This window comes from Arachis ipaensis, chromosome B1, assembly GCF_059453495.1.
Source record: "Arachis ipaensis isolate K30076 ecotype BB chromosome B1, ASM5945349v1, whole genome shotgun sequence".
NCBI classification, from domain to species: Eukaryota; Viridiplantae; Streptophyta; class Magnoliopsida; order Fabales; family Fabaceae; genus Arachis; species Arachis ipaensis.
The window spans coordinates 123,452,602-123,465,983 of NC_142436.1; the positions used below are offsets into that span (position 1 = coordinate 123,452,602).

General features: G+C 34.9%; 1 protein-coding gene across 3 annotated transcripts; it reads right to left on the reverse strand.

The window, feature by feature from the left end:
* Positions 1-2,390: 2,390 nt before the first annotated feature.
* LOC107633624 (protein NRT1/ PTR FAMILY 2.8) lies at positions 2,391-9,148 on the reverse strand. 3 transcript variants are annotated; one of them, XM_016337232.3, is made up of 6 exons: positions 8,477-9,148; positions 7,672-7,718; positions 5,141-5,373; positions 4,715-4,986; positions 4,398-4,615; positions 2,391-4,026 (listed from the first exon to the last, which is right to left on the reverse strand). In XM_016337232.3, the coding sequence occupies exons 4-6, from the start codon at positions 4,827-4,829 to the stop codon at positions 2,551-2,553; spliced, it is 1,809 nt and encodes a 602-aa protein (XP_016192718.1). In that variant the 5' UTR covers positions 4,830-4,986; positions 5,141-5,373; positions 7,672-7,718; positions 8,477-9,148; the 3' UTR covers positions 2,391-2,550. The 3 variants fall into 3 exon arrangements, with proteins under 3 accessions (XP_016192718.1, XP_088357805.1, XP_020979118.1); XM_088501679.1 differs by having other exon boundaries at positions 5,141-5,376; XM_021123459.2 differs by lacking the exon at positions 5,141-5,373.
* Between the last annotated feature and the right edge of the window lie 4,234 nt (positions 9,149-13,382).

Below are 13,382 nucleotides of genomic sequence, written 5' to 3' on the forward strand. Positions count from 1 at the left end.
TTTTTTCCTTCACTCTGAATACTATGTCTTCTCCTTTTTTCATTATTTTTTAATTTTGTGATCGTCGTCACCAATAACACCTCTTTCTCTTCCTCCTCCTCTTATTGGAATTTCGTCTCCTCCTTCTTTTTCATCCTTCTCCTCCATCATCATCATCATCATCCTTATCGTCATGGTCTTTTCTAATACGTGTCGTCGTTATCGTTATTATCGAATTCGAATTTATATAATAGATAATTTTCGGTTTATTTGGTATTATACAATAATTTCGTTTTGAGCTAATTTTCGGTTCATTCGAGACGCAAGTGTTTCTGAATTCGAATTTATATAATTGACAATTTTCGGTTGATTTGGTATTATACAATGGTTTCGTTTTGATAATATTTTCGGTTCATTCGAGACACAGATATTTCTGAATTCGAATTTATATAATGGACCATTTTGGGTTCATTTGGTATTATACAATGATTTCGTTTTGATAATATTTTCGATTCATTCGATCACCATATAGAATCATAATCAATAAAGATGTTAGCAAAATGGTATTGTTGATGACAATAATAATGATGGAGGAGAAAGAAGAAAAGAAAAGAGGAGATCAAAAAAATTCAAATAAAAAAGAAACAAGAAGAGGAGGAAGAGAAGGAGGAGGAGGAGATAGATGTGGTGGTACGTGGGTGATGACCATGACAATAATAAAAAAAAAGAGAGAAGAAGAAGAAAAAGAAAAAGAAAAAAAAAAGACAAATACAAAACTCTACCGCGTAAATGTAAAATTGTTTGAATGTGTAACGGAACTCAACAATCAAATAATACTTATCATAAAGAAAAAGACAAATAAACACGGGTAGTAGAGATGTAGAATATTCATATGTGTAGGAGCATCTGCGGTATCAGTGTGGCAATAAATAAGTATACGTAATTCAACAACAATTTTGATACTAACTTCAATTGTGTGAAGAGACTCAACGTTCAAAGTTGGAGGCTTTGATGTGTCAGTGCACTAACTAGCATTGCTCTAATCAATGATTGATCCATCTCCATGTCTTCTACTGCTACTTGCCTCATGTTATTGATTAGTTATGCTCTCCAAAGTGCAAACGCAACCTTATGTGACCAAAATAACGAAGATAGCGAAATTTTCTCATACTCTCTTAATCAAATGTTCAATTTTGAGGTTAAAACATTTTTATATGATTTGTTGGAAGGCAAAATTTCTCAAAAATGGAGATTATTAGTGATTTACAGAAAATGTAGAGACAAACAAATTTTTTTGAAAAAAGATTATAATTTTTAATTAATTTTCGAAAAGCAAAATGATGAATTACAATATTTTTTATTTTCGAAAAGAGAATTCGCATCTTTTTTTTTTTAAAAATAGAATTTGTCAAAAATCGAATTTATTTCGGAGAGTAAATTGTATTTTTTTTTAAGAATACAATTCGCAAAAGATGAATTATGGGCATCATATCTCAATAAATAACGATATTACATTATTTTTCTGAAAATTATCAAATCTAAAATCACATACAAATTAAAAAGTGCATTTTTATTCTCATTTTAAACCAAGAAATTATTTGTTTCATACATTGAAGTGCTCATAAATTTATAAAAAGAAAAAAAAAAACTAAATTTAATAGTAGATAATTTAATCATAAAACTAAAGAAATAAAAATAAAAATTTGGATTTCTCACTCAATTTTCTTTCTTTCTTGTATTTTTTTTTCTCTGTTTTGTTTTGTTTTGCGGTGTCTCTATAGATAAGTCTGCTCATAAATGACAAAATATGTGCAAAAATGTGTGTGAATATCACATCTATTTGTTTCTTTGTTCACACTGGTCTCAAGTGTGAATCTCATCTAATCTATCTAGTAGTGCATAAAATTAGTCAGTTGGAGAGTGAGTTGGTTTTTGTATAGATATCATCAATTTTTTATATTAGATTTTTGCAAGGAAGTTATTGATTCCAAAACTCTGGAGACACATACTTACGGGTCAGAGTTGAACAGAATTTTTCAGAAACTTAATAATCTTTTCTCTTTAATTTAGAATAATCTCTGCAGTCTGCACTAATGCTCATGCTGATGATATTTAACATATTGCATGTTTTTTTTTTTTATGCACAGAAAAATCTTGATGTTTTATTATTTTAGAGGAAAGAAAGAAAAGGTAGGAAAGAAAGATAGTGAGAATTATATCACTACAGAAGATATGAAACCAGAAAATAAAACCGAGGCATGTGCATAAAAATTCTGTTGGCACAAAAAATTGTCAGTTTTTACCTTGATTTAAACATACAAATTTATGTAATATGAAAATTAGTAAGTGAACAGTTTAAAATTGTGTGTGAGAAAGTAATGTAACCAACTACAATCACTGGTGAAGGCTAGTTCATCAAACTTGATATCTAAATCTAAATTATGATCTGCAATATACCACACCAAATTAGCACAATACAGTGTTCAAGACAAAAAAGATTGTTACAGTCACACCTAAACTAAACAACAATAAAATAAAATGTATCAAATTAGCATGATCATGTTCCCTCTTTCATCTTGGATCAATTGTTATGTCAAATACCTTCTCTTGAGGTGGCTCTCCATTCTGCTGGTTTGGTATTGAATTCTTTGGCTTCACCTTTTTTGTATCATTGCTAGGTTTTTTACCCAAGAAATGGCTAGCAAAGAAATTGAAGTAAACAAAATTCAAAACACCAAGTGCAGCAATTAGATAATAGTAGTAATCAAGCTTATTGTCATTCAAATCATGTCCACCAAGCCATGAATTTCTCCCACCATGTGATGTAGCTTTATGGATAATGTTCACAATCAATGATCCTAAGTAGTTTGCAACTGACAAGCTCAGAAAGAAAACAGCACCAGCCACAGTCCTCATGCTCTCGGGCATCTCCGTGGTGAAGAATTCCATTATGGACACGGCAGCGAAGGCTTCATTGAGACCCGACAGTGCAAACTGTGGCAGCAGCACTGCGAAGCTCATCGGCGAAGCAAACGATTTTGCTCTCAAAGCTGAGTCGCGGCGCTTCTGCTCAACAATCGCGGCCACAAGCATGCACAAAATTGACAAAAGAATCCCAATTCTGATTCTTAGGCTCATGCTTAACCGAGTAGCCTTTTTGTTAATTTTCTTTGTCACTCGAATGTAGATGCATTCATAGATGAAGATCCAAATTGAAAGTGCTACCATTGAGACCAAGTTCATCCAACCTGGTGGAACTTTGAAATGTTTCCCAATTGATCTGTTTGTTTGAATAACTTGAAGAACACCAAATGTGTTCTGCTGATCCATTACAATGAAGCAACAGATTCCTGTCACCCAAACTGGTAGAATTCCCAATAAGCATTTTAATTCTTCAACTTGCTGCAAGCTACAAAGCCTCCAAACATTTTTCGGTTTGAATTGTTCATTCAACTCACTAGGATCAGAAATTATAGCCGCCTTCTCAAGAAATTTGAACCTATCTGTACGAACAAGCCTAACATTGTTGTGGTCCAATTCTGATGGACCAGGATCATAGTAACGTGTTCTATCAGAGGTCTTAAGCTTGCACTTTCGACACACTGCAGTGATCACCTTTGCCATATCAGAGAAGACACTCCCCTGAGGCTTCTTTCGAATGTAAGTGTGCTGACCGATTAAGAAGATTGCTATTGAGAAAGCAAGGCAGAGTGTTGGAATGGTGAATCCTAAGGCCCAGCTAACATTGGTTTGAACGTAGACAACGCCAGTTAGCGCGATCAGAAGTGCAATGGTGAAGGTGAAGTACCACCAATTGAAAAAGCTTTCCAATTGTGCCCTGCCTTTCTCTGTTTGGGTATTGAATTGGTCAACGCCAAATGCAATGTTGCACGGCCTAATTCCACCTGCGCCAACAGATAACATGGCGAGGGCGAAAAAGAGTATACCAAGCTGCCACGGTTGTGGCCACTGGCAATGTGGCCTATCAGTGCAGTTTGCAGGCCTCAATTGATGTATACCTGCTGTTAGGGTCATTGTCAATATACCCTGTAATTCATGTTCTACCCCATGTTAATAACTCAACCAATAAAACATTTAACAATTTCACAATAGAATAAATGATCATTTCTCATCATTAAGAATTTAAGCACAGACGATATAAACTAACATTAATATTCGATAAAACTATATCAAAGTCAAAATTATAAGCAATGGATATTTTTTATGGTCAGAAATGATAATTTATTCCATCAAAATATATCTCTTGGGTTTTAACTTATTTCAACTTAAAGTTCATTTCCTTGACATAAACCCTAATTTGTTAATGTTACACTACCAAAAGGGGGAAATATATTTAATAATGAAATGAAACGTTATCCTGGTAATTGTGACATTGATGTGATGATTGATTTGCTTACCAGAAGTGATGCAATGGAGCCAAATAAGAGGGTGCGAAACCTTCCCAAATAAGTATCAGAAATGAAAGCACCGATTATGGATGCAACATTGGATGATCCATTCCAAATTTGAACCACATTCACCACAAATATCGCACTCAAATTGTACCTCGTTAGCAGGTATATCGTCAGATTCGATATCAAACTCATTGATGCCAATTTTTCGAACGACTCGTTACCTACAAAAACCCAAATTAAGCAACAAAATTATAAAAAAATTAGGGTTTTTGCTAATTAATATTATAGAAAAATCGTTCTTTCTCTTTTGTTTTTTTTACCAATAATGTAGTAGACTGATCTCCATCCTCCTGCTTCTTGTGCCTGTGGTGCAGATGCAAGCTCATCTTGTTTTGGTTCCTCTTCACATGGAGAATTGGTTGTTGCATTCTCCATGTCCTTCCTTGAGTTATGGTTCTAACTCAGTTCATCTCTTTCACAGACACAGTCTATTATGTTATTCTTTGTCTATTTATATGTAGTCTCATAATGCCACGTCAAAATTTTGTGAGCACTTTTAGCTTCCAGTCCTCAAACAAATCCACGAATTTGCCTGCAAAAACGTCAAAGGTGGTTAGGGTTTTTTTGGTGACTAAAGGTGGCTAGGGTTTGAAAAATCAAGATTGTTCATTCACTTGATTTTATTTAGAAACTAATTAAAATATAAAAATACTATGTGCACACTATGAACAGAGACCCATCCAAACCTTAGGTATGTTTTCGGCCCTGACGAATGGCGACGAGGAGGATGAAGGCGGCGACGAAGATGAGCGCCTAGGAAGAGGAAGGTAGGCGTTGTTAATGACCGCCGAGGAAGAGGAAGGCAGCTTCAAGGATGAGAGCCGAGGAGGAAGGTGGCGCAGATGAACGGCGGCGGATGATGACTAACCACGGACAGCGTGCACCTCTGGGTTTATGATGTGCGGTGAATGTGACTGCTCTGCTTAGATCACGGATTTGTATGGTATTAGTTAATAATTAAATGGTTTAAGGTTTATTTTAGAATTTTAAAATCAAAAGTTTGAATTTTAATTAATTTAATTTTTGAATGTGTATTTAAATTGTAATATATTAATAATAATTAAATATATTAAATCTGAAACATAAATTTAAAATTTAAATTTTATTTAGTTTGTATTTTGGATGTGTATTTAATTTTAAAAAAATATTAAATCTATTCATAATTTTTAGATGTATTTGTTTTACTTTTTTTTTTAATTATTGTAATAAAGGCTGAATATTGTATAATTTTTAAAGAATACCTAGTTGAATTGTTAAAATAATAATAAGTATTTTAATTTATATAAATTTTAAATGAATTTAATCTTGATACATAAAATATTTTACATTACTATTTAATATGTCTATTTGTTGATGATAATTCATGCAATCAATTTTTTAAAAAAAATATTATTTAGATGTTTTTTTATATATTAGCTACCAAATATAAAATAAGAATTAATATAAAAAATATATATTACAAAAAAAAAAAATATATATATATATATATATATATATATATATATATCACTAATTTTGCGATATGCATAATATTTTTTATCAAATATTTTAATTGAGATTACTAGAAGTAAATCAATGAAACACTAGGACGAAGATAGATTAGAAATGTCACGTGGCCTTTTATGTTAATTTTGTTTTTAACATGTGATGAATTATAAGCTTGATATTTTGCGCCGGAAAGCACAGTTTGGGATGGGTCAATACTCAATACTCAATACAATAAGAGTGAAGATAGGAGCATCCTTAGCTACTATATCACTGTCAAAAACAAACTTTCTCATGGATCCAAGCAGTGAAAACAGGAACATCCCTAGACCCTAGTACATTACAAATAGCAATTTATCGACAGTTCAACACCGAGTAAACTACTATTTTACTTCAAAAAAAACTTACTTTCTATAAAACAGTCTTAAAAAGTTATTTTAAATTTCTAAAAATGATTTTAATTTGACAGACTAAACTAAATATAAGAAGATATATTCGAAAAAGAATTTTATAAATATCTAGATATCAAAATTTGGTAATATGTTATAATAAATAATCTTTTACACAAATAAAAAAAATAAAAATATTGAAGATATTGAAATAAATATTTTTCATTTTTTATATATTTTTTAAATAACTCTTCAAATGTTTTTAAGAAAAAATGGATCAAATCTAATGGTATATTTGATTGAATTAAGATTAATTTTAAAATATTAAATGTGATTTTTTTTTCCTCCAAAAGATATTTTTATCAAAAATAAAATCTTTTAAAATTAAAATAATTATTTAAAACGCAAAAGAAATAGCAATTATCAAAATATTTCCTTTAATTTAATAATTCAAAACAACCGGGGTAGAAAAATGGAAAATAGAACAATCCCGCCATATGATGAATGAATGAATGGCTCATGGCCTCATGCAATAATGCATAGTTATCAAAACCGAACCGGTAATCAACCCGGTCAAACGACTAGGTCACCGGATTATTGGTTCATCTTGTGGGTTACTAATTCATCCGGTTGGTCCAGTCATAATTAAATAAAGAGAAAAGGACAAATAGGTCCCTGACCTTTTGTCCTGCGGACATTTTAGTTCATGACCATTGAAAAATACTTTTAAGTCCCTGACCTTCACAAAACTTGGACGAATCAGTCCCTCCGTCCAAATGCCTCTGTCAGGGACTGATCCGTCCAAATATTTCCGTCAGGGACTGATCCGTCCAAGTTTTGTGAAGGTCAGAGACTTAACTTTTTCAATGGTCAGGAACGAAAATGTCCGCGGAACAAAAAGTCAGGGACCTATTTATCCTTTTCTCTTAAATAAAATTATAAAAAAATTAAATATTAAATTAATTGAAAGAAAAAGAAAAATGTAGAAGACCAACACATGGTGTTGGTGTAGCAGTAAAGCCATCCTACAGTCTAGGAGGAACATTTTTGTAGAGAACACCAATTGGAAGAGCAAGCCTGACCCACTAACAAATTCAACTTACTGACCATTTTCAACAACAAAAACTTTAGCTCAGCAACAAATTCAACTCGCTGGTAATTTTCAAGAACAAAAAGTATAGCTCAAAAGATGATTTACAGCAACAAATTAAACTCAACAGCAACAATAAATTTAGCTCAATACAGCAACAAATTCACATCAATAAAAGATGGTTCAACAAAATTGATAGGGACGAGAAAAGGAAAAATTGAAAAGGATAGAAGAGGGGAGTGCAGAGACTCACCAGCTACCACGATTGACGGCGACTTAGCGACGAAACCAGCGAGGAGCCTGTAATGAGGAAAATATAGGCCAAGGCCCAATTAGGATAGTTTCATTAGTATTTGATTTATTATAAATAGATATAGTAGAAATGTAATAGAGGAACCATGAATTGAGTAATGAATATATTTCCTTTTCTGAAATTCCTTCCATGGAATTATCTCTCTCCCTCATGATTCTTCCTAATTTCTCTCTTCCTATTCTAATTTCTTTCCTCCTTACAATGGTGCTTTCATTGGCCACCATTCTCCATTTTTATGGTGGTTTGCCGGACTCAATTAGAAATCAATCCGGTACTGTTAGTGAATATTATGAGGATTTTCTGACTTATGCTAACAGTGTTGCTGTGAAGGATTCTGAAATTTTAATTCCTTATTTTATCAATGGTTTGAAAATTTATATTCATAGAGAAATTTTTGGAAAAAATTACAATTCTCTTTAGATGTTTGGCTGAAGCTTGCAAGGATCCGTGAAATCAAGTTTGAAGAGGAAGGGCATCCAAATCCAGAATTTCAAGCTCACATTCAAACAAAAATGCATCAACAGAGCCCTACTGTTTCATATTCAGCAACAAAATCAAGGCATCCAAGGAAACCAGATCAAGAAATTGCAAAACATTCAAAAACAGATTGTGATACATCAGAAATTCCAGCACCAGAATCACCAAGAAAATTTTCAGAAAATTCAAAATTAGATTTCTCGAACACCCCCAGAACAGAAAATAATTTTCATACTAAATCCATTGCTCACAGATCCAGATTTATTACCTCCAAAGCGTTCTCAATTTACAAAACCAGCAACACACCCACAAAACAAGACATAGACATTCTATATCTGCAATTGGAGGAAGCCGATGACGTCCATGGAGGCAGAATCAGTCCACGCGACGGTGGCGCGCGACGCACAACCAACAGCGGCGCCGAGGGCGGCGCCGTCGCGAAGAGGAAGGTGCAGGACGCAGATCAGAGCAGAGGTAACGGCGCCGGAGATCTTCGAACAAGTGGCGGAGGTTTACGTCGCGTCTGCCCGATCGTGGCCAAGCCACCACCACTCATAGCGGCAGTCTTACCTTGGGACGGCAAGGATGAGATGCGAACAGAGAAGGTGGCGCTCACGTACGTCATGGCGGAGGAGGTCTTAATACGGCGGAGCAGCATAAGGTCACTGCCGATGAAGGAGACCACACATGATTTAGAGAAGAGAGGCAACAGAGTCGTGCATAGATGCCACTGATGTGGACAGAGCCACTAGAAAGAACAGTAGCACTGTAGCAGGTAAGAGAGAGAGAGAGAGGAGAAATGGGGGGTGGCTGGCTGAAGATTCTGGAAAGTGATGGAAGACTGATGACCCCTAATCTTGAGTTGGGCCTTTACTGGTTGGGCTTTCAATACCAAGTCCAGTCAGAAATCATTCATAAAAACAAGCATATGTATTATGTCTTAAGGTTTAGTTATAAACAATAGGATCCTGGAGGAATTTTTTTTAAGTTGGATAGGAGATAATAAAATAGATAAAACATATTATTAATTGTTACTTTTATTATTTGTAACGGGCATTTATATCTTAGGATTTGGATTTTTTTTAAATAAATAAAATAAATATATTAATTACTGAAATATGCATTTACGAAGTTTTTATCAAAAAAAAACATCACATCACTTATCTCGTTACTGTAAACGAAATAAGGTTGAAGGAGACGTGATCGTATCATATTTATACATATGTCATGTAACGAAATAGGATATGATATTAGGTACAAGTTAAATTGGATGTTATTGATTTAGTTATTAATTAAAGTTATTAACTAAGGTTAGGATTTGTTTAAATATATTAATATGATGTTATGTTTAAATTCTAGTATGCTATGTTATTGTTAAGCATATGTCCATTAATGTAGTTATTAATTTAGGGTATTAACAATTTATAATAAACCTAATGATATAGCAAAATATTTATAGTTGTATTTACTAAATATCTAAGTAAATTGTTTGTTCTCGTGTTTTGTTATTACTTAGATTAAGTAATCTATATAGATGTACTTGTTGCTTAGTAAGTAAATGTTTTCACTTAATCTGCCATATATAGGAGTTGTGAAATGAATTTCGTTATTTACTATTTTTTTAAATAATTTTATTTAAATTAATTAAAATAGATGTTTATTAGTGTAGTCATTAATTATCTTAGGAGACATTTTTATTTGCATTATATTACACAGACGTTAAAGCTAATTATTTTTCTAAACATTTTTATTATTCAAGTAAACTTTTTTATGCAAATAAATTCATAATTTAAGTGTTTGTACTCGTTTGCTTGAATAGTTTACTTATAAGCTAAATTAATTCCTAATTCGGTATTCTTATTGTTTACTAGAGATCTCGCCTACTTCTTTTGAGGAGAGTGAGTCACATACATCCAGCACCAGTCGCTATTGTCCCGTACCTGAGGGAGGCCGGGTTCGGTAATGCGTTGCTGCTTAGGGATTTTGTGTTCGACAACTCCTTGATCACGACATTCGTCGAGCGTTGGCGCCTAGAGACTCACACCTTCCACATGCCGTGGGGTGAGTGCACGATCACCCTACAGGATGTCGCATACCACCTCGGACTTCGTGCTAATGGAGAGCCTGTGGGTGGTTGCTTTCGTGACTTTTACATGTGATACGGTACCGGAGCCTGGGAGTTAGTTGAGAGGCTACTCGGAGCTAGGCCTCCTCCAGTCCAGCAGCAAGGAGCACAGAGGAAGAAGTCCTTCTCCCTGAAGCTGACATGGCTTTGGGATCGTGTCCAACAGATGCCGCTCGATACTGATGACCCAGCTACCCTCCGACAGTATGCGAGGTGCTACATATTGTTGATAATCGGAGGTTACCTGATGAGTAATAAGTCCAATAATCAGGTTCATCTCTGGTGGCTCCCACTACTGGACGACTTTGCGAGGTGCCGCATTCAGTCATGGGGATCTGCGGTGTTAGCATGGACATACCACTCACTATTCTTATCGACCCACCGCTCGACCACAGACATTACTGGGTGGAATCCGCTGCTGGTTTCTTGGATATATCAGAGGTTCCTGATGAGCAGATATTTTATACGCTTTTTGACATCATTTTCATATAATTTTTAGTACGTTTTATTTAGTTTTTATTAAGTTTTTATAGGTTTTAGTGTTAAATTTACATTTTTGGATTCTACTAGGAGTTTTTGTATTTTTCTACAATTTCAGGTATTTTCTAGCTGAAATTGAGGAGCTGGAGCAAAAGTCTGATTCAGAGGCAGAGAAAGCACTGCAGATGCTGTCCGGATATGACCTCCTTGCATTTGGAAGAGATTTTTTGGAGTTACAAAAGTTCAAATGGAGCGCTTTCAACGGCTATGGAAAGCTGACTTCTAGATCTTTCCAGAAATATATAATAGTCTATACTTTGCTTCGGATTTGAAGGCCCAAAACTAGCGTCCAACGCCAGCTATCTGCCCCCTTCCAAGCGTCCAGCGCCCACAGAGCAGAGTCTAGCGTCCAAACGCCCAGAGAGAACCCCCTAACCAGCGTTCAACGCCCTAGGATCCTCATAGCACGTGGATCTCATCAAATCTAAGCCCAAACACTCACCAAGTGCGCCCCAGAAGTGAATTTTAGCACTAGATAGACTGTTTTACCTTTACTAGTCATCTGTTTAGCATTTAAGACTTATTTTACATTTCTCTAAGAGAGACACCTATCATTCACCATTATTTCGAGTTTTACCTTGTATTCCTTTCAGTATGAGTTTCTAAACCTCCTAGGTTGAGGGGAGGAGCCTTGCTGAGTCCTATGAATTAATAAAAGTATTACTGTTTCTTCTTCGATCCGTGTTTGATTTATTTCTAAGATGTATACTCGCTCTTCAACATGGTGAATAGGATGATCAGTGACAATCAGCTCTGTTCATCATACTAAGACGAACGTGCCTGACAAACACCTGCGTCTACTTGTGTTCGTGTGAATACGTGACTGGAAAGCGCGAACCAACAGCTATGTTTATACATATCTCAGACGGCTAATCCACAACTTCGTTGGGGACTTCTCGAGACATCAGTTCAGCCAATTTTCGGGGAGATTCGAGTCTCCGTGGTATAGGATAGAATCCAAAGAAGCAGCTTTCTCTGATCTGGAAGATTCGACCTTGTCTGTGGCGTTTCGAGTAGGATCGCCAAGAGAATGAACTGCTAGAGCTTCACCCTTCGTCAGATTGGATGACCATGGCCAATGGCGTTCAATCTGTAGCAGAAGAGATCAATGACCACGGCCCATGGTGTTGATCACATACAGCTTGCCATAGAAGAAGTCACTCACAAGCAGAGAAGACAGCAATACCAGAGTTAATTCAGAAAGACAAAACAACTCCAATCCTCAACTATATTCCTATCACTGATACCCTTTAATTCATAAAGTATTAGAACCCTATTATGTTAGACCTTTTTTGCTCCATATCCAACAACCTTCTGATTCGCCTGACTAAGACCTGCAAGATAACCATACCTTTCTTCAAACCACAATCCTCGTGGAATCAACCCTGACTCGCTCAGGTATTACTTGGACGACCTATTTTCAAAAATTCTTCTTCTATTTCTCTCTCTTCTTTTTCGAATTTCAATAATTAATTTTTAATTCCTTTTAATTAATTAACTTTAATTTTCGAAATTAATTAATAAATAAAATAAAAATAAAAATATTTTAATTCTTATTTATCTCTTCTGCTTCTAATTATTCTCTTCTTTACTTCTATTCGAATTAGTCTCTTCTTTCTTCTTCTCCTTCTTCTATCTTTATTCTTCTTTCCTTTCTTGATCACATCTCAGAGGGAGTTCTCTCTTCTTTGACATAGAGCTTCCATTTTTCTCCTTTCTTGTTTTTTTTTTTTTTTTTTCTGTTTATGTATGCAGGAACACTGAAGTTACTATGGATCCAAAAGAGAATATTCAAATTAGGAGACCTCAAGGTTCTTATTTATTTAATATTCCTATTGACCCATATGACTTTAAGGTCAGCCTATATCAGATCCTGCTATTAAGGCAAAAATTCCAGTTTCATGGACTTCCATAGGAAGATCCAAACAAGTTTCTCTCTGACTTCCTGCAGTTCTGTGGCACTGTAGAGGCCAGTTGAGTGAACCCTAAAGTCCCCAGACTAAAACTCTTCCTATTTAATCTGAATGCTCAAGAAAATGAATGGTGGCACATGGAACTTAAAGAAGTTGTGAACACTTAGGATAAGGTTGTTAACAATTTCCTGAACAAGTTCTCTCCCTCACATAGACTAGCGAAGCTAATAACAGATATTCAGACCTTCGGGCAGAAGGAAAGTGGGTCTCTTCATGATGATTGGGAGAGGTACAAATTGATGTTCAAAAATTGCCCTCCGCATATGTTCTCAGGATGGGGGCAAGATAATGATCTTCTATGAAGCAATCTCTGAGATAGCCAGAAAGATAGTAGATCACTTTGCAAACGGCCCTCTGTTCTTTATAGAGACATATGAAGAGGTAGATAAGCTCATTGAGATAGCTGCTAATAACCAGCACTTATACTCCTGTGAGGAGACTCCAGTTAGGATATGAGTTCTAAATATGGAGACTGCAGTTGCACCCCCTGCTGAGGTTTATAATGCTCCTAGTGATATGAGTGGTAACTACCCTCA